Source organism: Strix aluco, chromosome 32 (genome assembly GCF_031877795.1).
Source record: "Strix aluco isolate bStrAlu1 chromosome 32, bStrAlu1.hap1, whole genome shotgun sequence".
NCBI classification, from domain to species: Eukaryota; Metazoa; Chordata; class Aves; order Strigiformes; family Strigidae; genus Strix; species Strix aluco.
The window spans coordinates 293,459-321,081 of record NC_133962.1 but is presented as its reverse complement, the minus strand read 5'-3'; the positions used below and the strand labels follow the sequence as shown (position 1 = coordinate 321,081).

At 54.0% G+C, this 27,623-nt stretch overlaps 2 protein-coding genes across 2 annotated transcripts in view; both read left to right on the top strand.

Annotated features, from left to right (window-relative positions):
• The window catches only part of LOC141916928 (uncharacterized), a 118,087-nt gene that overhangs the window by 59,761 nt on the left and 30,703 nt on the right, over positions 1-27,623 (top strand). The window lies entirely within an intron of this gene.
• LOC141916953 (acrosin-like) lies at positions 931-3,549 on the top strand. The gene is made up of 5 exons (XM_074809954.1): positions 931-1,016; positions 1,330-1,530; positions 1,866-2,131; positions 2,396-2,541; positions 3,019-3,549. The coding sequence occupies exons 1-5, from the start codon at positions 931-933 to the stop codon at positions 3,433-3,435; spliced, it is 1,116 nt and encodes a 371-aa protein (XP_074666055.1). The 3' UTR covers positions 3,436-3,549.

The following is a 27,623-nucleotide window of genomic DNA, read 5'->3' as shown; positions in this document are numbered from 1 at the left end:
TCGCCCCTGCAGGGACCCGGCCCTGCTCAGCAAGCACAGCTCAGGCAGCTGCCTCTTGCTTCTCTGCCGGGACTGCCCTGCAGCCTGCATGTGAGCATGGCTCCGCCATCGGCCGTAGGAGGCAGACTGAGGAGTTGAGGCTGCTGCAGCGTTTCCCAAGGCCATGGAGAATGGCATGTGGGGCTGAGAGCAGGAGCAGCTTCCTCTGCCTGGAGCTTACGGCTGCCTGTCCTTGGCCACGCACACCAGGGGCCACAACTACCCTTGTCGGTGTTGGCCCAGAACAGCGAGACAACTCCTAGAGAGCGAGGACACGGCGCCTGCCAGAGGGTGTTGCTGGGGCTGACGTGGCCGGTGTGGCCAGTGCTGTCCCGTGCTGTGTGCGGGAAGGGTGACACTGCTCGGCTCTGCTGGGCTGAGGTGGCTGCACATCCCTGCTTGCCTGCACGGCTGGAACCAGATGGGCTCTGCCACACCCACACGTGTGCTGCTGCCTGTAGCAGTTCTGTTCTCCGCTGTACGAGTTTTGGGAAGGACCTGGTGGCAGAGGGCTGCGGAGAGCAGGGGCGCGGTGAGCTCCCCAAAGAGGCTGTGGTGCCACGCTGGGTTTTTCCTGCTTGGCCGTTGGCAGGCAGTGCTGGGGGCCAGGAGCTGCTGCCTGCCACGGGGCCTGCACACCCCGTCCCACAAACAGAGCATTCAGCGGGGTCTGTCGGGGGTGTCCGATCCCAGCTTCTGCTTCCCCTCCTGCTTGGAAACCCCCATTTTGTCCCCCCCCACCCCGGGAGACCACCGTGCCCAGCCCCCGGAACCAGCGACGCTGTGACATCAGCCCCGTTGCCAAGGGCACCAAGGGCACCACGAGCCCTGCAGGCACTGCCTCGGCTGCTGCACTGGTGGTGACAAGTCCTCGGTTCTGGCCGCTGGCACATGCCACTGGCAGCGATGCATCTGCTCCATCTCCTCGTCGTGCTGGCCCTGTGCTGGCCTGCGCACAGTGCCTGGGACAGCTGTGGGTAAGTGGCCGAGGCTCTGGGAGGCAGCTTGGGCACCCTGATAGGGTTCCCTGGAGGGTGCCCGCTGGTCCCCTGTGGCCACACCACAGCTTCCCCAGCCCCACGTGGGAGCCTCGGCTCCTTGCAGCACCCAGACTGCTGGCAAAACTCGCCTGCAGGGCTCCAGCAGAAACGAGGGCGGCCGCCCGCCCACCCCACGGGGCTCCCTGGCCTTGCTGTCCATTCAGCGCCTCGTGGGGAGGGCAGAGGGCTGACCTTCAGCTGGGACAGCAGCGAGCCGTCGAGCAGGACGGTGATGAGTTTCTGGTTGCAGAGGGACCTGCGGGCTCCGGCCCATGGCTGCTGATGACGGCACCTCGCGCGTGGTGGGGGGCACAGACGCCCAGACAGGGGCCTGGCCCTGGATCGTCAGCATCCAGGATCTCTGGGCAGCAGGCACGAGGCATGTGTGCGGAGGGTCCCTCATCAGCCCGCAGTGGGTCCTCACAGCAGCCCACTGCTTCATCAAGGCCAGGTAAGGAGGAGCAGGAACAGCGATATCCCCCAGCACTCACGGGTGCCCCATCCACAGCACCATGTGCTACTCCCGTCCCCTTTCCTTGCGGTACGCCCAGTGCCTGGGCACTGCAGAGCCCGGCTGAGAGGCTGCTCAGGAGAGGGCTGGGCTCCTGCCACAGCTTCCTACAGCCTCCAGCTCGACACGTCTTGAGCCCAAGGCATGCAGGGGCAGTCGCAGCCTCCGCAGCACTGCTTTCCTCTCCCCCGCGTGAAGCAGAGGGCAGGCAACGGCTGGGCTGCTGCAGCACATGGCTCAGCTCCCTCTGACCCCTCTCCCCATCTGCCTTCCAGGCACATCACCATGTGGCGCGTGGTGGTTGGGGCCACCCACTTGACTCAGCTGGGCCCGGAGGCCCAAGTGCGCACTATTAAGCGGCTGCTCGTTCGTGAAGATTATAGGAACATCCCACACATTAACGACATTGCACTGCTGGAGTTGGACCAGCCTGTCCAGTGCAGCAACTCCATACAGCTTGCCTGTGTGCCCGACACCTCACTAAAAGTGTCAGAGCTGACGACCTGCTACATCAGTGGTTGGGTGTCCACGACAGCGAGAGGTGAGTTCCCAAAGAGCGCTCATGTCCCGAGTGCAAGCTTGGCACATGGGGGAGGCAGACTGGGCTTCCTGACAGCAGAGGCGAGAGCCAGAGCCCGGCTGTGGGGACGTGTGCCCATAGAGAGATGGGCCTGGCCCAGGGCCCACAGCAAGACAGAAGGGCAACGCCGGTGCAAAGCCAAGCCGCAGGGAAGGGGTTCACCCAGACAGGGGCAGGAGACCTGGCAACAAGCTGCTGGGTGTTAATTCCTTTCTGTGCTCACAGCTGAAGGATCAACGGATGTCCTGCAGGAGTCCAAGGTCCACCTCATCGACCTCAACATCTGCAACAGCAGCCGGTGGTACCTAGGGGCCGTCCACCCCCACAACCTGTGCGCTGGCTACCCGCAGGGCGGCATCGACACCTGCCAGGTAGGAGCCTGCGACAAGGCAGCACCCAGCGGCACAGACAGCCCTGGCACAGCCACCCAGACACACCCCGGTGCGGGCTTTGCCTGGCCAGTCGCCCTCCCACCGCTGGGTCCTCACTGCTGGCGGGGCTCACCTCCCCTTCCCCGGCTGCAGCTCCTTGCCCAGGGCCCCACTTGCCCCAGAGGCCCAGGAATCTGCCCAGAAAGCCCACCCAGCGCTCCTGGCAGCCCCGAGGTCCAGCTCCAAGCCCTGAAACATCCCTCTTGCACCCAGCCATCATCGCTGTGCGGAGATGAGCACAAGCCCTACCCCACGGGCCCACGACCCCCTCCCAGACAAGGTCCTGTCGGCCCCAGCACCTGAGCAGAGCCTCTGTGCCGGATACAGCTCTGGGGGGTGCTGGCAGAGAGAAGGAGCCGGCCCTAGTGCTGCCAGCAGCCACCCGACACCACCTTGACCCTCTCTCCTCCACTGCAGGGGGACAGCGGTGCTCCTCTCGTCTGCAAAGACAAGAATGCTGAGTACTTCTGGCTCGTTGGGGTGACCAGCTGGGGGAGAGGCTGTACGAGAGCAAAACGGCCCGGAATCTACACCTCCACTCAGCACTTTTACGACTGGATCCTAGAACGGATGGGGCTGAGCCCAGCAGTAACGGCTGCTCCGACGCCACGGCCAGCCTTCCCCTCAACCCCCCTTCAGACGCCAAGGCCAACACCAACGCAATCAGGCGGGTTCAGCTCCTGCCCCATTCTACTGCAGAAGTTGGTGGAATTCTTCACTTGGTTGCAGGAGCTCCTGCAGAACCTGAGGGAAGGCCTGAGCAGCAGGATGGACAGGATCCAGTGCAGGCTGCAGTGCACCATGACCATCTCCTGCAGGGGCTCTGCCTGCTGAGCCAATGGCAGCCTCAGCATCAACAGCCTGCTTGGTCCTGCCCACGCCCTTCCGACTGCACAAAAAAATGATGTTGTCTTAGTTGTTGAATAAAGTTGCCACGTTTCACAGCTCACCATGCTTCGGTTCCATTCCGTCTCCTGTCCAAGGCAAGGATTCCATGCCCGGCACCCGCAAAATGAGGCTGCAGGCAGCCAAGTCGGGCACAAAGGGAAAGAGTCACTCCGAGGGGTGACCCCGAGCCTGGTTGGAGGGGAGGGGGAGGGTGCAGTGAAAGAAGGGGCCACTGGTCACAGGGGGCGAGAGGTCTTGGGGACAGTGATTTGTGGAAAAAAGACTCTACAACTCGAATAGAATTATACAGCAGGTATGTTTATTCCGGCACTGGGGTGCAAGGGGATTTCTCCACAAAGCTTGCACACCAACAGCACATTTTACCAGAAACTTATCGAGTGTGGATATACATATTCATTGGAGCACATAACACCAACATACATATGCATGAGTAAGGCTGGGTTAGTTCTAGAGGCTGGTGTCAGCAGTTTATGTTCTCTTTCACCTGCACATTGTCTCCTGGGGGGCGTCTTCGGGGGTCTGTTGGAGGAAGGCTCACACTCCTCCTCAACTTGTACCTTTCCTCAGAGCATGCACAGATTCTCTCAGCCAATTTCTTGAACAAGAGTGGTTGCAGACAGTTTACCACCTCTATCTTATCTAAAAGCACTAGCTTATTAGTTTCTACTGTCCATATATAGTCTACAAAGACTCAACTTGTTAGAACCCATCTGCTTTCCAAGGACATGTCTCTTATTTTTGCCGAACATAGTAATTCTTGGTAAGTTTCCACAGAAAACTGCTTTGTTTTGATGAACAGGGTAGCCTTTGGTAAGTTTCCACAGAACAGTCAGGGCAAGCAGGATTATTAAGCCATATTCAGAAATCATTATAAGTTGCTGTAAGTTGCTATAAGTAAATAAGTTGCAAACCAGGTGATCATTTCCTTGTATCAACCAGTGGTGTAGGAGGCTCAACATTGTCTCTGTCTGGCCAGCTAGTATCCAACTGACTCTCTCAGGGTGGCAGCCGGGCTCAAAGACAACTCCAATTTTGAGATGGCTGGCCAACTTTTGTTTCCACATCTGTCACGGTCCACTCGGTGGACTTTTGATGGTTTGTTTACTACAATCTCAAAAGTGCAAAATTAAGGTGACCAACAGCAAAGGGGATAGCATCAGTCAAACAGTGAAACTGTATTGTGTTGCCCATGAAGTGGCATGTGATAGTTAGAGATGGGTGAAAGAAAGGGGAAAAGTAAAGTTTAGAAAGAAGGAAAGGTTATAGCTACCACCGCTGATCTCAAGACGTCCTAATGGTCCCGGGTCCAGCTAGTGCTCCGTCGTCGGTCATCGTGATCCTTGGTGGGGAAGCTTCGAATTTTTGTTGTCCAGAAGTCATCTTTTATGCTTAGTGACACACCTTGCTCTTCCTCTGCCTCGGGGATCTCTGCCCTTCTTGAGTGAGGCTACCTCGCATGCACGAGGGGGAGTGTCCGAGGTGTGGTCAGTCTTACAGGTGGGCAGCCTTCAACCAGGAGGTGTGTTTTGGTATTATAATGAAGCAAAGTTCACCTAAAGTTCATGATTCCTTCATCGATGTTATGGCAACAGTTGCGATCCATCTTTTTTGACAGTAGCTACGCGGTCATGTCTAACGGCTCTGGTTAGGCCCAGGTACCGCACAATAGCACAGCACTCTGTACTACAGGGCTCAGTGCTCAGGAGAACAGCACAGTGCTCGCTGTGCCACACAGTTCTGTATTCAGGAGCCTTTGCACCTCATTCCACTCTTGGGATCGGCAACTGAGTTCCAAACAGGCCGCTGTCGGCTACCTTCCTGCCCATGTCCCTGATGACCATGTTGAGACAAGGCTGATCTTCTGACCAACTCTTACAACATCGGCTCCAAGTAGGCCCTGGCGGTTGGGCTGCAGGTCACAAGGGCTCTGAGTAGGCTCTGGCTGGCCAGCTGAGGTCCAAGAGGGCTGTCAGTAGGCTCTGGCTGGCTGACCTGTGGTCTAGGCGGGCTCTACGTTGCCTCTGGCTGGCCAGGTGCTGTCCAGCTGGGCTCGAAGAAGGCTCTGGCTGGCACACTGGGCTCAAAGACAACTCTGAGTAGGATCTGGTTGGCCAGCTTTGGTCCAAGAGGGCTGCAAGTAGGCTCTGACTGGAGTGCTGCAGGCCACAGGGGCTCTGAGTAGACTCTGGCTGGCTGACCTGTGGTCCTGGCAGGGTATTGGTTTTCTCTGGCTGGCCAGCTGGGCTCTAAATAGGCTCAGACTGGCAGGACAGGGTCCAAGAGGGCTCTGAGAGCCAGAGGCTACCTTTCTGCGTTGTGATCCAGAGAGTCAGAGCCCACCTTCCGGCATTGTTAGCCAGAGAGCCACAGCTCTCCATGCTCTATTAACCAGAGCCCACCTTTCTGCATTGTTAGCCAGAAACCCAGAGCCCAGCTTTCTGCATTGGTAGCCAGACAGACAGAGCCCACCTTCCTGCGTTGTTAGCCAGACACAGAGAGCCCTCCTTCCTTTCATTAGCCAGAGCCCACCTTCTTTTTGTTAGCCAGAGCCCATGTTCCTTGCATGCTTTGCAGCTTCCTGTGTTGTTACCCAGAGAGCCAGAGGCCACCTTCCTTCCCTAGCCAGTTAGCCAGAGAGCCAGAGGCCACCTTCCTTTCCTAGCCCATTAGCCAGAGAGCCAGAGGCCACCTTCCTTCCCTAGCCAGTTAGCCAGAGAGCCAGAGGCCACCTTCCTTTCCTAGCCCACTAGCCAGAGAGCCAGAGGCCACCTTCCTTCCCTAGCCCACTAGCCAGAAAGCCAGAGGCCACGTTCTTTCCCTAGCCAGTTAGCCAGAGAGCCAGAGGCCGCCTTCCTTTCCTAGCCCACTAACCAGAGCCTCCTCAGAGCCCTCTTTCACCCGTGCAGGACAGCCAGAGCCCTACATCTCTATCTGGCCAGCCAGATCCTACTCAGAGTTGTCTTTCAGCCCTTTTGGCCTGACACCCAGAGTCTCCTTAGAGCCCAGTAGGACACCACCTGGCCAGCAAGAGGCAACTTAGAGTCCGCCTGGACAAGAGGTAATTCAGGCAGAGCCTACTTGCATCCCTCGTGGACCACAGCTGGCCAGACAGGTCCTATTCAGAGTTGCCTTTGAGCCCGGCCACCCAGAGCCTATTTAGAGCACACTCGGATACCAGATGGCCAGCCAGAGGCAACTTAAGAGTCCGTCTGGACCACAGCTCAGCTAGCCACCACCTACTCACAGCCCTCTTGGATGGCAGCAGCTGGCCAGACAGAGCCTACCCAGAGCCATTGTGGCCTGCAGCCTGTGATCCAAAGCCTACTTGGAGCCCACAGGACAGCACAGCTGGACAGCCAGAGCCTACTCTGAGTACTTCTGGAGGCCAGCATGCCATCCAGAGACTAATTAGAGCCCAGTCGGACACCAGCTGGCCAGTCAGAGGCAACCTACAGCCCGCCTACACCACAGGTCAGCCAGCCAGATCCTACTCACAGCCCTCTTGGACCCGAGCTGGCCAGAGAGACCCTACTCAGAGCCCCTGTGCTAGCATACTTGGGGCCCACTTGGAGACTAAAGCTGGCCATCCAGATCCTAATTAGAGTTGTCTTAGAGCCTCTCCTACCACCCAGAGTGTACTGAGAGACAGTAGGCTATCAGCTGGCCATCCAGAGGCAACCTAGAGCCCACCTACACCACAGGTCAGCCAGCCACAGCCTACTCACAGCCCTCTTGGACCTCAACTGGCCAGACAGATTCTAATCAGAGTTGTCTTTAAGCCTGGCCTGGTACCCAGAGCCTACGTGGAGCCACATCGGAAACCCTCTGGTCAGCCAGACCCTAATCACAGTTGTCTTTAAGCCCGACCTGCCACTCAAAGCCTATTTGGAGCCCAGCTGGATACCAGATTGCCAGCCAGAGGCAACTCAGAGTCTGCCTAGACCACACATCAGCCAGCCAGAACCTACTCACAGCCCTCTTGGACCTCAGCTGGCCAGCCAGAGCCTACTCAGAGACCTTGTGGCCTGCAGCCCAACTGCCAGAGCCTACCTGCAGCCATCTTGGACCAAAGCTGGACACCCAGATCCTACTCAGAGTTGTCCTTGAGGCCGGCATGCAGGAAGCCCAACAACGCAGGAAGATGGGATCTGGCTAGCGCAGCAGGGGTGGTGGCCTCCAAGTAGGCTCAGCCTGGATTACCTGCAGTCCAGGAGGACTCTAAATTGCCTCTGGCTCTGTGTGCCATGCCAGGCTCAAAGACTACTGTCACTAGGATTGACTGGCCAGCTTTAGTGTTGCGCTGGGCTCTAAGTGGGCTCTGACTAGCAGGCTGCAGGCCACAAGGGCTCTGAGTAGGCTCTGGCTGGCAGGATGGGGTCCAAGAAGGCTCTGAGAGCCAGAGCCCACCTTCCTGCGTTGTTAGCCCGAGCCTATGTGCCTTTGGTTAGCCAGGGCCCACATTCCTTTGATTAGCCAGAGAGCAAGATCCCACCCTCCCTCATTGGGAACCAGAGAGACAGAGCCCACCTTCCTACCTTGTTACCCAGGGCCTGCCTTAATGCATTGTTACCCTGAGACACAAAACCCAACTTCCTGTGTTGGTTGCCAGATAACCAGAGACCCTTTCCTGTGTTGGTAGCCAGAGCCCAATTTCCTGCATCATTAGCCACAGAGTCAGAGGCCACCTTCCTTCATTGTGATCCAGTGAGCCATATTTCACCATCCTGCACTGTTAGACAGAGACACAGAGCCCACCTTTCTGCCTTTGACAGACAGCCAGAGCCCACACTCCTGCATTTGCCAGAGTCCAAATTCTTATGTTAGACAGAGTGTTAGAGCCCATGTTCGTACCTTGTTATCCAGAGAGCCAGAGCCCACCTTCCTGCATTACTAGCCAGAGAGCCAGAGCCCACCTTCTTGCATTAACGAGTCAGAGTGCCAGAGCCACCGTCCTTGCATTCTTTGCCAGAGAGCTAGAGTCCAGCTTCCAGTGTTGTTAGCCAGAGAGCCAGAGGCCACCTTACTTCCCTAGATCATTAGCCAGAGAGCCAGAGGCCACCTTACTTCCCTAGATCATTAGCCAGAGAGCCAGAGGATGCTTTCATTCCCTTGCCCACTAGCCAGAGAGCCAGAGGCCACCTTCCTTCCCTAGACCATTAGCCAGAGAGCTAGAAGCCGCCTTACTTCCCTTACCCATGAGACAGAGGCCGCCTTGCTTCCCTAGTCCATTTGCTAGAGAGCCAGATGCCACCTTCCTTCCCTAACCCATCATCAAGGGAGCCAGATGCCGCCTCCCTTGCCTAGCCCATCATCCAGAGACTGAGAGGCCACCTTACATCCCCAGCCCATTAGCCTGAGAGCCAGAGACAACATTCCTTCCCTAGCTCATTAGCCAGGGAGCCAGAGGCAACCTTGGTTCCCTAGCCCATTAGGCAGAGGTCATCTTCATTCCGTAGCCCATCAGCCCATTAGCCAGAAGCCACCTTCCTTCCCTAGCCCATTAGCCAGAGAGATAGACGCCACCTTCTTCTCTAGATCATTAGCCAGAGAGCCAGAGGCAACCTTCCTTGCCTAGCCCATTAGCCACAGCGGCAGAAGCCACTGTCATTACCTAGACCATTAGCTAGAGAGCCAGAGGCTGCATTCCTTCCCTGGCCCACTAGACAGAGCAGCAGAAGCTACCTTCCTTCCCTACCCATCACGAAGAGCCAGAGGCTGCCTTCGTTCCCTAGACCATTAGACAAAGAGCCAGAAGCCACCTTCGTTCCAAGTCCCATTAGGCAGAGAACCAGAGGCCACCTTCCTTCCCTAGCCCACTAGCCAGGGAGCCAGAGGCCAACTTCCTTCAATAGCCCATCAGCCAGAGAGCCAGAAACCACCTTCCTTCCATCGACCATTAGCCAGAGAGCTAGAGGCCACCTTCCTTCCCTATCCCATTAGTGAGAGAGCCAGAGGCCATCTTCCTTCCCTGGCCCATTAGGCAGAGAGCCAGTGGCAAAGTTCCTTCCCTAGCCCATCAGCAAGAAAGCCACCTTACTTCCTAGCCCATTAGCCAGAGAGCCAGAGGCCAACTTACTTCGCATCCTGTTAGCCAGAGAGTTAGAGGAAACATTAGCCAGAGAGATAGACACCACCTTCTTCTCTAGATCATTAGCCAGAGAGCCAGAGGCCACCTTCCTTCCCTAGCCCATTAGTCAGAGAGCCTGAAGCCACTTTCCTTCCCTAGCCAATCAGCCAAAGAAACAGAGGCGGCCTTCCTTCCCTAGCCCACTAGCCAGAGAGCCAGAGGCCACCTTCCTTCCCGAGTCAATTAGTCAGAGAGCTAGAGGCCACCTTCCTTACCTAGACCATCAGCCAGAGAGCTAGAGGCCACTTTCCTTCCATAACCCATTAGCCAGAGAGTTAGAGGCCACCTTCCTTCCCTAGCCCATTAGCAAGAGAGCTAGAGGCCGCCTTCCTTCTCTAGCCCATCAGACAGAGGCCACCTTCCTTCCCTAGCCCATCAGCCAGAGAACCAGAGGCGGCCTTCTTCCCTAGGCCTTTAGCCATAGAGCCAGAGGCACCTTCCTTCCCTATTCAATTAGCCAGGGAGCTAGAGGCCACCTTCTTTCCCTAGGCCATTAGCCAGAGAGCCAGAGGCCACCTTACTTCCCAAGCCCATTAGCCAGACAGCCAGAAGCCACTTTCCTTCCCTAGCCCATTAGCCAGAGGGCCAGAGGCCACCTTCCTTCTCTAGCCCATCAGCCAGAGGCTCCCTTCCTTCTCTAGCCCATCAGCCAGAGGCTCCCTTCCTTCCCTAGCCCATCAGCCAGAGGCCATCTTCCTTCCCAAGTCCATTAGCCAGAGAGCCAGAGGCCACCTTCCTTCCCTAGCCCATCAGACAGAGGCCACCTTCCTTTCCTAGCCCATCAGCCAGAGAGCCAGAGGCCACTTTCCTTCCCTAGCCTATTAGTCAGAGCCTCCTCAGAGCCCTCTTTCACCCATTCAGGACAGCCAGACACCTACATCTCTAGCTGGCCAGCCAGAGCATACTCAGAGCCTTATGGGCCACCCCTAGCCAATAGAGCCTACTCAGAGCATTCCTGTGACACAGACAGCCAGGTCAGAGCCCTGAAACCAGCCAGCCATCGCCACCTTGGAGATGTCTTCATGTCCAGCCTGTCACCCAGAGCCGACTGAGCTCGAAAGAGCCAGGTGGACATCAGCTAGCCATCCAGAGGCAACGTAGAGCCTGCCTGGACCATAGGTCAGCCAGGTGGAGTCTATTCAGAGTGTTCTTGGACACCAGCTCACCAGCCAGATCCTACTGAGAGCCCTTTTGGCCTTCAGGCTGCCAGCCACAGCCTACTTGGAGCCCTCTTGCTCCAAAGTTGGCCAGTCAGATCCTACTCAGAGTTGTCTTTCAGCCCTTTTGGCCTGCCACCCAGAGCCTCCTTAGAGCCCAGCAGGACACCACCTGGCCAGCCAGAGGCAACGTGGAGCATCGCAAGGGAGCCAGGGAAAGAGGAGGAGAATTTCCAGGACTAATCTCTTGCCCCTCCAGACCACTGTTAAGTGGCTGAGTGCTTTCTAAATCAAGTCTGCTACCCAGGAATCCTCACCCATCACCTTTATATTCCAGTCCCTCTCTATTTTATCACTTTGTACTGTCATCCTGCAATTTATTACAAAAGCTCGACCATAGCTGAGAGAATGAATAGGAGCCCAGTGTTACACCTTCCTGTTATTTAATGAACTTCAGCTGTCAGCTGACAGTGAGATGGACCAAGATCCTTTCCAAGGGTCTGCTGGAGATTCCCCAGCTCCACATACTATAACCTACTGCTGTGGCTCCTGCCTTAAGTATTTACAGCATATTTTCCCTTTCCCAGAATCCGATCCCTGCTATCCTGGATTGGCAACTTTGCAACTCCTTATTATTTACTCTTTTTCTGGCATCTGGACCACATTTCATAGAACCATTTAGGTTGGAAAAGACCTTTAAGATGATCAAGTCCAACCATAAACCCAGCACTGCCAAGCCCACCACTCCTTTCCCTGGATGCATGCAGGAATTGCTTCTCAGAAAATCATCTATGGATTTCAAATGCAAGGAAAGGACAGGGAGGGGGAGTTGGCTTTGCAGTTAGGCCAGCTGTTGCATTTTTCATCCTCAGCATCCACAACACTGTATAGACAGAGCAAGAGTAAGCTAAGCCCTCACGTACACACCGTGCAAAACAGATTTCAGGCCAAAACAGCCCAAAGGCCCTGTGCAAACCAAGGCGGGCAAGGCCAGCGGCGGCGAGGCAGGCAGCCCCCGTCCCCTCCACGTTTCACCCACAGCCCGGGTGCACTCACAGCCGCAGCCCGGGGGAAGAAAGGGAGACAGGCCGGCACTTTCTGTCTCCGGGAGCAAAGCTTGCTCCCTGCCCGGCTCCGCTGGGGGGCAGAAGGGGCTCCAGCTCCCAGCTCCTGACATGGAAAGTGCTGCAGCCTCCAGGTGTCTCTCGCCCAGCACAAGAACCCCCCACCCTGTGCTCCAGGAGTAACCTCCCCCTTCGGATCCTCCCCAAAAAAGCAGCTTTCGTGCAGGGACACAGATCCCACAGGAGGGCGAGCGCAGCACACTGCCAGCAGAGGTTGGGCAGGACCGAGGGCCCCCTGCCCCGGGCACCCCCCTGCCCCAGGCACCCACCTCTCGCACAAGGGATGCCCCCAGCCCTGTGGCGTGGGGCAGGGGGTGTCACACACACACCACCACCCCACCCCCCCCGCCTCTGAGCTCCCCCGCAGCCCCGGTCCTTGCTCCGCCCCGCTCCCAAGCCCCCCCCGCCCGCAGCTGAGCAGCCCGGCAGCACCGGCACCCAGAGCCGCCCTCCGGCTTTCGGCCAGGGAGGGGACGCAGCCACCACCCCCCCAGCATCCCCCACCTCTCCCACTCCGTGGGGGCCATGGGGATCCCTGCTGCCAGATGGGCTGTTGCCCCCCATTGCCAGGGCAACTGGGCATCCTGGCCAGCCCCAACACTGCCATGGCAACAGCAGGGACAAGGGGTGGGGGCATCTCCGGGACACGGGGGCAGAGTGGACAGGGATGCTCAGCGCCCAAAGCCCCCAGTGAGCACAGCAAGCAGCCCCTGAAACCGCCTCCAGCACACCCGCCCGGCTCCAGCACAGCCGCAGCCCCGGGTGCATTACCCCGGCACGGGGCAGCGGCTACAGACAGTCCCTTGCTGACCCCGTTCCGCTCTCTGACCCAGTCCTGGGCGTCACCATGCCTGGAGATGGAAAAGTCCTCAGACAGACCCCCCCTCGCACAGAGCTCCCTGCCCAGGTACACGGGTGCAGCTGAGACAGGGAAGTGGAGGGACGACCAAGCCTCTTCCAGGCTTCTTCCCGAGGACAGGGCTTATCGGTTCCAAGAAGGCTTGCAGGCCAGCCACAAAATGAAGCATCAGTGTGGTGGTTTAGTCCCTGCTGGGGTCTGAGACCATGCGGCCGCTGCCCCTCCCCCACAAAGGGAGTGAAATACGAAGCTCCGGGGCTGAGATAAGGAGAGGTTTAATAAAACGGTGCAACAGCAACACAACAAACAGCAACAATAACAACAACAGTAATAACAATGAACAGAGCAAAGTATGTACAGATACAGCAGTGAGAGGAACGGCTGCACAAACCCACGCGCTCACCGATTCTTCCCACGCTATGGCGCCAGGACCTGACGTCAGCATGGTATATGAATAACCCAGCTAGAGCTTACCCCCCACTGCTGGGGAAACTTAACCCTATCCTAGCTGAACCAGGACAATCAGGCATTGCCCCCAGGGGAGACCCACGCTTTCAAAAAGAGAGCCCAGAAGCTGAAATTGACACCACCCCCCATGCTCAGGAGCATGGACTCAGAGGATGTACGGGGTTTATATCGCTGCCCCCTCTCCATTCCTGGGGTTGGACATACCCACCTCTGCTCCCTCAGGGACCAACAAGCCCCTCTTCCCTTGCCAACACTCTCTCTGCCCCATGAGCTCCCCTCTGTTTTCCTGCACAATATCCAGCTGTCACCAGTAAGCTCAGCTTGGAGCCATCCTTCCCAACTCACACTTGGCTCTCAGCTGGCTGCCTGCGTTTCTGACTCCAAGAGGACACATGTGGAGCAGCCCAGGGCATGGAGAGGGGATCACGCTGGCACACAGCCCAACACAGAAGCAAGCCAGCCCCCTCAGCACTTCAGACAAGCCACCCTCCTCCATCCTAGCAGGGTCTGACCGAAGCAGGCTGCTGGCCCTGCTCTCTTCAGAGGCACAGGGAACTGTTGGTTCATGCAGGGAGCCGCTCTACAGAGCTGAAAATCCTTCCCCCATCCCCTGGGAAATGCTGCTGACACAGCTCTCATCCTCCTGCAGAAACACACGAGCGTACAGCCAAGGGCAGCAGCAGGCGTGTGGCATTATTAACCTCTCTCTTGCTGCAGTGCCGGAAGGACACAGGGCACGATGAGCCTGCATCCCCCGACAGCCCTGCTGCAGGCTCCGAGACAAAGCCACAGCACAGGCACTGTCTAGCTTCTGAAAATCCAAAAAGAGTAAATTGGGTTTTCAAATAAAGCAAAGTCCTTGGCCCCAACAAGTGTAATGCCTCCTAGATTTTCTTTTTCTGTAATACTATGAAACCATTTAATCCAGCCAGCTGTCTTTGTGGAAATGCTGAAGAAAATATACAAGCCTCAAGGAGTTAATCACAGCTCAAGGGGAATCTCTGACATGGAGGTTAGCAAGGCAGTAACTGTGAGGCTGTGATTGCCAGGAGACAATGCCACAGGAAGATGGGTCCGTTCTGGATGGAGGTTCAGGCCTGACTCAGCAGGGTACTGCCCTTAGGCATCTCAGCCTAAACAAGAAAGTGGACAGTTGTCAAGGGCACTGATCACCTACACAGTTACAGGATGCTTCAGTACTTCTGGGGCTCACTCTACCTTAATCCCAACTCTCCTGGCCTTGTGTTTCCTCTGGCAGCTAAAAACCACCTAAGTCCCCACCATATTGAGGGCAGAAACACGCTGCAGTGCCAGCACACTGTAGGAGCAGGGCTTAGTGGCCTTTCACAGTCACAGAGGCAGAGCAGGGGTCAGTCTCTCCTCCTCCACACCCAGCTCTTCTTCTCAGCTGGAAGAGTCCTGCCACGGCATTCTCCATCCCACCCAGTGCCACAGGGCACCACGGGCTGGGCAGCACCAGGCCCTCCTCTCCTCCACCCAGGGAGGGCACAGAGCCTCCTTCAGAGCCCAAGCACATGGCAGCTCTCTACCACTGGGCATCTCACGCATTTAAAACCATGGCAATACCTGAGCACCCACAGCCCAGCAAGATCCTCCCATGGTCAGCTCCAAGGACCACGCTAAATGCCACAAGGGCTCCTTCCCTCCAACTTCTCCAGGCCAAGAAAAAAACCCTCATGTGCTTTACCTGGTCCACCACAGCTTGGTTGGCATTTGCAGCTTCTGGCATCACTTGGCAGCTCCATTTGCAGTGGGACGGGTCTCCTTGGCTCCTGGCTTCACAGCAAATCGGTCATCCAAAGCCCCAGCAGGTCCAGTACCTCTCCTGCAGGGCACTTTCAAACACCAACATCTGGTTCTGTGACCTGAAGCAAAGGAGAGGAAGGTTAAAAAACCAAGAGCCGTTAAGTGGGACACAGGGAAGGGACAAACCCAGCCCGTGACATGCATTTCAGCCTCAGCCCACAGGAGCCCCAGGCACAGTCACAGCAGCTACAAAGCACCACAGCGTGTTCAGAAGCAGTGCTGGGAAAGGAGCAGCTTGCTTGCTTTATGCCTTGTGAAGCACTGAAGGGACAAGCTGGTCTCCTCGCCACTGCCAGGCCAGCAGGTGCAGCTCCCTGCAGCACACGGGCTGTGCCAAGAGGTGCTGGGGCAGCCTGAAGGCACCAGCTCTGCTGGGCGAGGAAGTTACAATGTGATCAGGCATCAAGAAAAAAGGCAAAGTGGGATGTGACTCCCAGCACATCACATTTCGGCAGTGGGAGCAGAGGGGCAGATTTTCATTTTCCAAGCTGAACTGTTAAACGAGCTCTTCAGATTCTTCCTTTGAACCTCTTCCCACCCTTCACACATCCCAAGAACTACCATGAATCAAAGAGCCAGCAACGAAACCAGCCCCAAACATCTCCTGCAGATTCGCCTTGAGAGAAACCTTCCCACTCATGAAAAAACAGCTTTGTAATAAGCGTATGGCCCCAAAACACAAAGCAGGAGCGGAGCCACTCCTGAAATCAGACTGGTTGATCATAAACGCTGATCGGTCTGTGCAGGGAGCACCAAAGGCCTGAAAGAATGAATCTGCCAAGCCACTGGTATCATTTAAAACAGCTGGGATTTTAGAAGACAAGACAGTAACCACATTAAAAAAAAAACAAAAATGAGGATAAAAAATTAAAAGATAGGCACCCCAGGGGGTCCAGAAACAGCCAGGTTTGCATCTCAGTGACCACCAGCACAAGCATCTCTGAGTTTCAAGGCTCAGCGTTGCAGGACAGACCCACCCAACCTGGAGCTGTCAGCCTCACGGCAGAGCTTTTGTTTCCCATTACCAGGTCTGTTACAGGAGCAGCTCAAGAGGGTGCAGGTTTGGTTTGAGCAGCCTCTCTCTGCCAACAATGAAAACAGGGACCTGAGTACCCCACTTGTGACTTCCTCTCACACTGAAAAGTCTTCCTAGTGCACCCTGGCACCTGATCTCATTAGAAGGGAAGAGGGGAGCAGGTGGAAACAAAAAGCAGCTGTCAGCTGCCAACCACTGACCCCATCCGACTCCATCCCTCGCCCCACTGTGGTAGAGGCACAACTGGCTGCTCCTGGAAGGACAACAACAAGGCCAGCAGGACATAAGGAGCATTTCAGGTGGGCAATAAACAGCAGAAGCAGATGAAATCTTGGTAAATAAGAGATCCTTTGTCAGGAAGTCTCAGGAAAGACAACACGTGGGGACTGTGCCACGTCTGGGACCATCCTGTCCCTGCAAACAGCGAGCAGCGGTGTGCTGGCCGGAACAGCCACGAAGTCTCAAGCCTCTCCAGCATGTATCTGCCTCCAGGCACCAGCAAACCCAGCAGCAAAGTCCCGCTCCATGAGCTGGGATCCCCGGCAGGGCCTGCAGGAATCACGCTCCTATCTCACAGCCTCTAGTTCAGGTATTCAAGCACTCCAGGAAGCCTCAGCAGACCCAGGTGATGTCCTGTAAGCAAGAGCATAAGAGAAGTTACATATATCCACCACCCTTCCTTCCAAGGTGTTTGCTTCATTCCTATCCCCAGAACATCCCCCGCAGGCTCCACCACAGAGACAGCACTGAAACTTTCCCTTACAAAACTGCACGGGGACTCCCAGGGCAACCAGGCCACAGAGGAGAAACCTTCCCCATTTCCCGAACCAACCCAAAAGCCGTTCCTCTCTCCTATAGATAGAAAAAAAAAATTCCCCCCCCATGCCAGAGGCAGCACCTAAGATGGACCAAGGGTCAGTAGTAAAAATAGAGCGAGGGTCTTCTCCCCTCCTTAGGGGTCCACATACTCTTCCTCACACTGTCCGTTAGTGAACTTTAGGTTTCTCGTGTCCATATCTGGTCATAGAGTGACCTCATCCCTCCTTCAGCTCCTGTTTGTTCCAAGCAGGTCAGTTTAGACCAGCTTCCAGTCGCTTATCTTGACACTGGCGTCTTCTTAGACACTTGTTTTCTAGGTTCGTGCTATTAGGGATGTACTCAGGGAGTTTTTCAGACTGTCCAAGGTCTGTTTTATCTTTACTAGGCAAGGAGTTAAAGTTTTCAAAACATCTTACAAGTGGGTAATGACTACAGAGGGTAGTTAGGAAAAAGTATAAAAGAAATTATATACATTACAGTAAAGTACAGGAAGAATAAAAGTTAGTAAAACACAAGTGATGGTTAACGTTAAAACTAAATGTCCTACTTCACAGGTCCCTGTACATTAGCAATTTCAAGTATATTTGTAGCAACTCCCCTTCAAAAGAGGTTTCCAAACCTGTTTGGAAACATTTTTTTCCCAGGCTGGTCTCACCAGCACTGAGAACACTTTACTAATGATATCTCATTAAAGATACATCTGGGATTAACCAAGCCAGCTACATCACACCTTCCCAAGGAATAGCTGGGCTGCAGGGGAGCTGATGAACCTCCTTATGGAGCAGATCTGGGTAAGTAGCCCAGCAAGGAGACTGCTCAGGAAGCCTTCTTGTGAGTAACACTTCTTCTCCATGATAAAGAGCAGTGACAGCTTTGCAGGCTGACTCTGGGAGGCTCCAGCTGCTGGCAGAACACAGCTCCCTCCTCCGCTGGTTTGCAAGCCCTCCCTCCCCAGGCAGAGGCAGCAGAAGAGGTAGCCAACCTCCCCTCAGACAGGACATCTGAGTCTATAATGGCAGCTTCGATCTCTGGGCTTAGCTTCCTTCCTCTCCACAGCTCAGAGCTTTTCTGCCTCGTTGGACTCACTGGTCCCTCCCTGCCCTGAACTCGAGAGAGGGCCCTGCGGAGGTCGGACTGGCCCCTCCATGCTTTCAAGCTTGCTGGGCTGTATCTCTGTGCAATCCACAGTCCCTGCACATAAGGGCAGCCCTTTTTTTAGTCTCTCTGGCAAAGCGAGCTGAAAAGCAGCTGGGGAGAAGCATTCACTTGGGAGAGCGGGATTTCTCCTTCCCAGCGAGCGGCATTTGCAGGGCAGCAGACAAACTGGCTGACATTTGCTGAGAGCTCTGAAGGCACACAAACCTCTAGAAGTGCCCATCATCAGTCCTGCTCTTCTTGGCCCACAAAGCTTGTCTGTCTCCCACAAAAGCTACGACACAAAAGCAAAACCCTTGCACAGATCCTGTCTCCCTGGGAACTAACCCTACACTCGTCCTCCTTGACTTAACCGTCCCCTTGAGCCCACAGAAAAATTTCAAGGCCTAGAAACACCTGGTATGAAATGGAAACAAAGGTCAGACATCAAGTGCAACCCCTCCTGGGGATGTACGCCCAACAAGAAACCCTCTCTCATTATGGTCGTAATCCAGGTAAGCCTGAAACAGCTGCTCTTGAGGAAAGAAGCAGTACAAGGAGCTCCTCCCCAGCACATCGCTCCCAGAGCCCTGCCTGGTCCCCGGGCAGGGCAGGGGCTGCTGCCAGCATGGGCTCCCTGCCTTCCCAAATTCCCCCCTCGACATTCCCACTTGCCCCACGTCTATGTACAGGTTCATCTGGCAACTTCACAGCAACAGCAGCTGTCTCTCCAGTCAAATAACTACATCTAGAAAAGGCAGCTAGCATCTGCTCCCTGGCAGAGCTTGCAGGAGATAGCAATATTGCCACATTTTACGTGTTTTACAATGCTTTTTTCTTTTCCTTTCACTCCTCATAAAGCAGACTACATGGGTCATCAGCAGGATCAGGCACAGAAACATGGAAAAATTTAGGTGGAAGAGGCTTTGGATGTCTCTGGTCCAACCCCTCTGCACAAAACAGACAATTTCGAAGTTAAAACAGATTGTGCAGGGATGCACCCAGCAGTGTGAAATATCTCCCAGGGTGGAGATTCCCCACCTCTCTGGATCACAATAAGCCTTTATCTGCCTTTAGAGTTACCAGACATTTGTCCTCAACTACAGCACAAGCTCCAAGAGATACTGTGTGTTGTGACCCTGCAGCCTTTGTTCTGGCCGTTAACCTCAGCACATGCCTTCAAAGTCCTGGGCTCCTGGAAAAGAAGAGAAAGTCTCCTGGTTTGGGTGGGTTTTGTTTGTAAGCGGCCATCTGCTTAAGTATTGTCTGAGACCAAAATGCCAGCTGCTTCACACCACAGACGAAAGGCAGCGTACAGCAGAAAGGCACTGAGGTCATCTGCCTTGTGCATACGAGTGCCAGAAGATGTGCAATGGACCAACAACCCCATGGGAATAAAAGCAACCCTTTTTAGCAGCCTTTATTTTTGGCCCTGCAAATGTAATAAGATACGTACACCTCTTCTTCCTGGTCTCTTGCAATCCACCAGCACCAAGAAGTCCCCGGTTACAACATGTCAAACAAGCTGACCCTTAAGGTGGAAGAACCACCAGGGCTCTCAAAACTGAGAACAACACGGAGCTGGTAAAAGAACAGTTAAGTGCCACTGTTTTAAGGAACTAGCAGCAGGAGACACAGTATGGGCTGGGTTACCCAACATCCTCCCACGACAAGCCTTTGCAACTTGCTCTGAAAAAGCTGGTTGCACCCAGCACATGGGTTCAACAAAGCTTCACCCCCGTCCAGACTGGCAGCTCTGTGCTCCTTGGGGTGGGGAGGCAGGTGATGGCAGTACGAGGGTCATCCCTGTGGCCACACTGCCCACAGCAGTGAGCATGGCTAGCACACCCTAAAGCCCCACAGCTACACTAATTTTTGAAAGGGTACTTCATTCAGCCCTGCTGCTACTACAAGGTGAACAGGTACCACTTGCCTTTAAATACGGGTGATTGCAGCAAATGGGTGCAGACTCCTGTCTGCTCCAAGCAGATGAGGTACTCTGAAGTGCTAACGGCTGCCCCGGGGCCTTTTCAGTAAGAAGCCCTTGGAGACACAGGCTGCCAGGCTTGTGCCAGCCAGAAGAGGAGAGCTCAGCATGTCAGTGATTCTGGCTGAGCTGGCTCTCGTCACAAAGTCGGGAGGAAGAGTCTGGTTTTTTTGGTATGTTGGGCTACATCTCTTTGTGCTTCTCTTTCCCGGAAAAACTAAAGGTGATGGTTGGAGCAGTAACACAGAAAGGGCACGTCCCAGTCTCAGTCAGGGTCACCTACGTTATAGGAATGGTAAGGTCTGGTCCCCCAACGCCACCCGGCGCTCCCTGCAGTGGTAGGAGGGGGTTAACTGGGAAGCACCGATGCCTGTTCCACTTGCTGGTCTGTCAGCTGAGTACAGACAGAGCAAGTCAGAGATGGACATCCAGACAGACAGTTGCTTGGACAAACCAAAGTGTTTCAGCCAGAAAATACTGAAGAGAGGCCAGAGTCCCAAACAACCTGATAGTAGAGCATGTGGTAAATGGGCTGATGGAAAGGAGGAAAAGGGTTCCTGAAGCCCCCAAGGCCCACGGGGCAGGAAAAGTCAGAAAGCAGGCAGCATTCCTGAGAGTCAGGCCAGCTGTAAGTGAGCCCAGCTCATGGGCTCAGAAAAGCAGAGCTGTAACTCGCACTGAGCGCCAAGATCTGCTCAGCTAAGATATGTCAAACACTCAGTAAAACAGCAGTTCTGGTTCGTTCTGTTGGGTTTTTTTTCCACTGGATGAATAGTCTTTTCTATCGGGATGCAACCAGGAACCCAACTCCAATGTGGCTGGGACAGCCTTTCCTCTGGTCAGGAACCTGGAAACCTCAGCTCAGCCACTCACAAGTTTCTCGCTCGCAGGGAGACTGCTTATAACAGCGCAGCAGGTTAAACACAACAAGCAGTCACTGCAAAAATCAAGGCAAACCCAGAGCTGCTGCTTGCCAGCAGAGCATTTTAATGGAGGGAGCGAGCAAAGGATCCTCCTTTCACTGATCCCTTGAAAGTATGCAACTGCTTTCCATCACTCATCGCCACCCAGACTGAGAAGGCTGAAGAGGTTCAGTTCTTCCTGCAGTCAGGGCCAAATAACGGGCACTTGTCACCACACATCTGCACTTGGGACTTGTCCGCATCTGACTGACACAACCACTGCAATAACACAGCGCAACACCCAAACTCTGTCCTAACACTCGATAACCACGCCTAGAGGGCACAACCCATGAAACAGCAGGGCCAACCCTGAAACAGAGATCTGCCCAGGGCATGGGGGAGAACGGGGAGGAAGATGCAGGGCTGGAAGCACTGGGTTCCTGAAGCTAACAGCAGCACGGATGCAATCTAGACAAAAAGCTCTGCCTGCTGCATTCCCATTGAGTAATCAGTGGGAGGTTTAGCTTTCTGTATTTGTAAGGCTGTCCTGTACCTTGCTAGAGGGGTATGTCTCGTGCAGATCTGCAGTAGGGGATGTCCCAGTTCACTCAGCCCCGGCAAATCAAAGCTGTATCCTAAGGACAGAAAGCAGAGCTGAGCTGAGAGATGGGACCACTGTGAAAGCCACTGCCTGACGTCCAGGACCGAAGAGCAGAGGTCTCCAGTCTCCATCACAAGGGGCCACTCCCAAAGTGCCTCCTACCTTCTGGTCGGTAAAGCCGTAACTTACGGACCGGTGACAGCTTTGAGAAAGGGTCCGAAACCTCCACTACGAACAGCAGACGAGCCCCAGATGTCTTCAGCACAGGGTTGGCTGGATTATTCACAGCCAGGGAATCAGCTAAATGCAGTTTAGCTCATTTGCCGGCTTAATCCAGAGCACTTTTAAATCCACATAGATTGATCCAAGTTGCCAGAGGTATTTTAACCCTTGAGACCCCCAGATGCTAAACACTGGTTAAGAAAGCAATTTAAATACACAAATCGAATTTCCGTCAGTGTTGAAGTAACTGTGAATGAACTCCTCATCCATCCTGGCTACCAGCTCTTGCTAGAAGGAAGATTTATTCGGCTCCATCTTGCTTAAAATACTGAGCTGAATCAGCAGATCCTGTCCTGGAGGAACAGGTAACCCTGCCCTGAACCTCTGTGCATCACTCAGCCCCAATCTGCCGCTGCAGATTAAGGGCCAGAAGCAAAACAGAAACAGGACAAAGAATGCGCTGACATAAGCTGCTGGATTTGGAGGCCTGGTAGCCCCCTCCCAAAAGACACGTCCAAAGACACCTGGGCTAAAGGATTGTTCCTTCAAGTACAAGAGGTAATACAGTAAACCCTCTTGTTTTCTCCTGGATTTGGTCAGCAGAGAGCTGCCCACCAGCCCCTGGCCAGAAGAGCACACATCCTAATTAAAGGCAACATGTAAAAGCCCAAAGCAACAAAAGTACAGATTCATTGGTGGCATTTAGCAAGTGACAAAGATACAGCAGCTTTTGGGAACAGTCCTTTGAAAGGAAAGCCAGAGTTGATAGGCAACCCCGCTGGAAGGCTCTGTGGCCAAGGGGTGTCAGGGGGGTTTGGGAAACACCCCCCCTCCCCAAATGGCCAAATCCCCAACCCCCAGCTACTCACTGAGGGCGAGGCAGGAGCAGACCCACTGCAGCACCGCCACGGTCTGGAGCCGGCGGCGAAGGGGGAGCCGGAGCGGGGTGAAGTGAAGGGGCACGGCGGGGGGGGGGGGGCACTGGGACTGGGGGGGTCAGTGGGAGCAGGGAGGGGCGGGGAACTTGGAGCTGCTGGTTTTAATGGAGCTGGTCCCACCCCAACTCCTGCCCTCCCCTGGGCAGGGGGGGGTCAAAGGGTCGAATAATGGTGGGGCTTGTGCGAGTGGGTGTGCAAAGGCTGGGGCTGGTGTAAAGGCTTGTGCGAGCTTTGGGGCTGGGGAAAGGCTCCTGCAACGTTTGGGACTCGTACAAACGCCTGTGCAAAGGCCTGTGCAAAGTCTGGAGCTTGTGCAAAGGCCTGTGCGATGCTCAGGCTTGTACAAACGCACGTGCCACGTCCGGGGCTGGTGCAAATGCGGGTGCAACACCCGGGACTTGTGCAAAGCCCCATTTTCACAAGTGCAGAGTCCTGGTGCGTGTGTTCAAAACTGTGAGTTTTAAAACTGTTTGGCTAACGCTGTGCTCTCGGTCAGCACTTCCACTGATGAGAACTGTGATAGGAGAAACAGAAAAAAAACGCTGTGTTTGAAGAACAAAAATTGTGAACGTGGCAGATCAGCCAACTGGTATATGTTTGTTGTTTATTCGTCACAAATATGGGAGGTACAGTCAGGTAAGCCAGAAAAGGCATCGGCTGGAGTGGAGGAGGAGACAGCTGGGTGTATATCAGTCAACAGCAGTACTTCTAACCAGTTACCCTTATCCTTTTGCTTTATCACTGTTTTCTCTTTGCAATAAACTGTCAGCTCGGCAGGTGCCTTTCCAGATCATGACCTTATTTTTTGTAGGAAGAAGGAGACAATATTGCCTGTGACGCTTTTTTCTTAAACACCCTTGCCCAACCTTTATATAACTAAAACTGTATGCAAATAAAAACCATTATCATCGTCAACCATCTAAATGAGCCTTTCATGAAAGATTTCTGTAAGATTTCTCCCTATCACATGTGAAGTGCGAATCAGACAGCTCGCGAACGCGGGGGTGTTGGGATGGAGCCGCGCCCGTTGTGCTCTGCCCAGGCAATCCCTGCTGGTTCCATTTTTTGGAGCGGGTGGGAGGAGTTCAAACAGACAGGACTGGTTTGCTGCCCTGTGTGGAGGAGCTGGCAGGCAGGCTGGGACCGCAGAGACGTTACAAAAGAAAGTATTCTGATACTGAAGAGCTCTGGTTTGTCACGTCAAGCATCAGGCACCCCAGCAGCGGGTGGCTGTGGAAGGCGTGTGGACAGAGATAATTCAGCGGGCACGGGGAATGCGGGAGAGGAAAGCTCACAGACAGACGCCAGAGGATGACAGCTTGGGCATTTGTTGCCAGGCTGAGAGAAGGCCGAAACACATGACAGAGAGAACTGAAGGCAGGTGTTTTTCCACTTCTTGGGTTTGCTTCTCGGTCAGAATGGAGCCGGGGAGACACCCAGCTTCAGCACTTGGTTTCTGCAACTGTCTGCAAAGTCTCCACAACACAGGATGGTGTGTACAGAGGACCCCCAAAACCCACATACGCTGCTGGTAGATTCACTTTCAGTCTTTTGCATTTCCTTTTACCTTCCCCACCACCACTTCTGAAGCAGCACAGGCACTGGGGAGCTGCTGCTTTATTTCCTTCACCACCACCACCCTCCAGCTGCAACATTTTCTTCCAGTTCCAGCAGAGATCACACCTGCGCTGGGCAGCACAGCCTGGCCAAGAGCACAGACACATCAAACCAGTGATACCAACCTGCCTGTGCAGCATCTGCCACCAGAAGCCACAAACAGGAACAGCAGCAACAACTGTAGTGTCACTGCAGTCAGACACGAGACCTGCATCAATCTGTCTGTGTTTGTAACACAGCAAACTGCACTACACCAGTAAAGAGAGCAATCTCATCTTCATAAAGATTAGAGGTCTCTTCCAAACAAGAAAAAGCATGTTTGGATTATCTTCTTCCTGAGAGTTTTCAGTAGAAAAACTAGCGTTCACCAATTTAACTATTTCTACACATAACAGAGCATGGCAGAAATATGAACTCTAATGCAATTATTTTCGGGAAGGAAGAAATATCCCTAAACACTTGCTATACATCTTTAATAGAAGAGATAGAAAGTACTGCAAAGCACAGGGCCAAGCTGAGTGCTCTAGTCAAGAAAAAATCTTCCCATCGTACAGTTGCTCCATAACTGTCCTCAGAGGGGTTTTGTCCCCAGGTTTTGGGCCCCTCACTACAAAAAGGACATTGAATTACTCAAGCATGTCCAGAGAAGGGCAACAAAGCTGGTGAAGGGTTTGGAGCACGTGTCGTATGAGGAGCAGCTGAGGGACTGGGGGGGTTTAGTCTGGAGAAGAGGAGGCTGAGGGGAGACCTCATGGCCCTCTGCAACTCCCTGACAGGAGGGTGCAGAGAGGGGGGAGGAGCCTCTTGAGCCAAGGAACCAGCGCCAGGACAAGAGGGAATGGCCTCAAGCTGCGCCAGGGCAGGGTCAGACTGGCTCTTAGGAAGGATTTCTTTGCAGAAGGGGTTGTTGGGCGTTGGAATGGGCTGCCCAGGGCAGGGGGGGGAGTCCCCATCCCTGGAGGGGTTGAAGAGTCGTGTCGACATAGCGCTGAGGGATCTGGTGGAGTTGGAAACTGTCAGTGCTAGGTTAAGGTTGGACTAGATGATCTTCAAGGTCCTTTCCAACCTAGATGATTCTGTGATTCTGTGATTCTGTCCCCTCCTCAGAAACACAAACTTCCAGTCACTTGCAAATACAAAGTACTGACCTGAGTGAACCAGTCATTCCCAAATTATTTCCCCAGGGCAAATTCTATCTAGTAAGGAAGCTGCAGGTAATTTCCACAAGTTACCAAGGAAGTTCCACCCTCCCTTTTGGTCACCTCGTAAGGGAGGAGCAGCTTCTCTGGGCCACAGGAGCAAGGCTCTGCTTTTATTTATTTTCTGACATGAACAAAACCTGCTTAAGGATGTAGAGCTCCAAAAAAATCATTTCTATAATGCTATCCAGGTTGTACTCCTCTCTCTCTGCCTCCAGTATCACCGACACAAGAACACCCCGCGTTCTCTTTCACACTTTTTTGCTGATTAAGGATACCAATTAAACTTGGACACCGGAGTGAAAAGAGTAGGCGTACTTTACTAGTGATACCCAAGTAATGTAACAGCGTAATACAGAGAACATGCAGTAAGAAGAAGCAGAATAGTGCACTTAAAGCAACAATCAGAGTAATGCATCAAATCATTACTACACGAGAGAGAGAGAGAGAGAATAGTAATTAAGAGAAATACATCACCACTTGCATATATAATCATCATCATCCAGATCCGCAGACGCTGGGCAGCCCCGGTTACAGCGAGGATTTGAGAGCCAGTCCCGGCAAGTGGGAAATCCTACGCGGTGCGTCCACCCGTAGGTGAGGCTTCCAAAGTCACTGCAAACGGGCCCAGCCTTATATACCAGAGATCGACAAGCCAGAATAGCTGGCACCTTTGTTCTGAGCGGAAAGTTTCTGGTTTCATTCTCCTGTTGGATTCCACCCAAAGCCTGGCCAGGGCTCGGGGGGGAGAACCAAGGGAGTTTCTAACAAGGCCAAATACTTGGGTTCTCAGCCTTGAACAAGGCTGTGAAAGGAAAGCTGGATACATTCTCTCCTCACTACTGATTATATTTTGTCTTTCACTAGCCAGTTTACATATTTTATTAATGACTACATGCTAAGTTAGCAGCTTCAGCTTGGGGCCTGTTGTTCAGGCTGCAGTATTTCAATGCTTTAGCACTTTTCACACCAGCATAAGTGGGTTGTTATAACTTAGTACAATACCTACTAGCACAATGGTTATCAGTTATAAAATATACAGGATTCATCTATAGGTCAAGTCTGGCTTGGGCCGGTTGTCCAAGCCTTAGCACTTCACACACGCACACTTGAGACGCTTGTTGCAGAGACAACCCCCTGCAGGTGAGTAAAGCCTCAGCTCCTCGTGGAGGCAGATCAGATGCAGCAGTCCTGCCATCCAGACCCCTCTCAGCACAGGCCTCCCAACAGCTCTTCAGACACCCCAGCAGAATTCCTACTTCTCATTTCCAACACAGCCATCACAAATCCCCACCTCTGACTCCACTCACCCATACACCATAAATCCTCTCACGCAATTTGGGTCCAAAGAAGGGACTGCAGAAGCCTGGACGTTAAGTACTAAATTCACTGTTTGGTGCAAAATGCTACCGAGCTCATGGACAGACTCCATGTGCTGAGCTTCACCGTCACTGGAAGCTTAATAAGTGCCTATTTTTTAGGGTCTGAAGTGACAGTTGACCCTCAGTCCGTGAGCGGCTGAAGCTGGGACAGCGACACGCTGTGCATCCAGCCAGCCAGGGCTGGGTGTGATCCTGGGGCCTCGACAGGAAGCGTTTGAACCTCAACAAGCTGAGAATGGAACTGCTGCACAGGTCAGGAGCAACGTGCTATTGGCACTTTTTACAAGAGTGAAATACTCTCGTGTTGTTGTTTTGGATCACCAACGGGAAGAAAATATATGCACCTGTCACAGTTACATTGGCAGGGACTTTGTTATTCCTTTCCTCTGGGTTTTTAAATTCTAGAAGTAAATTCAAAGTCTTAATTAGACTCTGATGCCATAAAAATTTTATGATGCCATAGACAAACTCTGCCCTAAGCTCTGGCAGGAGAAGCAGCCCAGGCAGTTTTTCCCTTGGGCTCTGTCTGCCATCAGCGATGGGATTCAACCATAAACTGGCTCCTTCCCCCACACCAATATCTCACCCCGTGCCAGAGTAGGGATGGGAAGCTGCTCCCAGTGCCCAGCCAAGGCCATCTGGCAGCAGAGCAGTTTCCTTTAGGCCTTTCCCAGCAATCCCAGTCTCATTCCGGAATCCATCGGAAGCAGTTTG

What these genes read in the sequence shown, in the direction of transcription:
- LOC141916953 (XM_074809954.1), top strand. Translation starts at nt 931, where the DNA reads ATGCCACTGGCAGCGATGCATCTGCTCCATCTCCTCGTCGTGCTGGCC. An exon ending in CACTGCTTCATCAAGGCCAG is followed by an intron (nt 1,531 to 1,865) that starts GTAAGGAGGAGC and finishes TCTGCCTTCCAG; the next exon opens with GCACATCACCATGTGGCGCG. An exon ending in GGTGTCCACGACAGCGAGAG is followed by an intron (nt 2,132 to 2,395) that starts GTGAGTTCCCAA and finishes CTGTGCTCACAG; the next exon opens with CTGAAGGATCAACGGATGTC.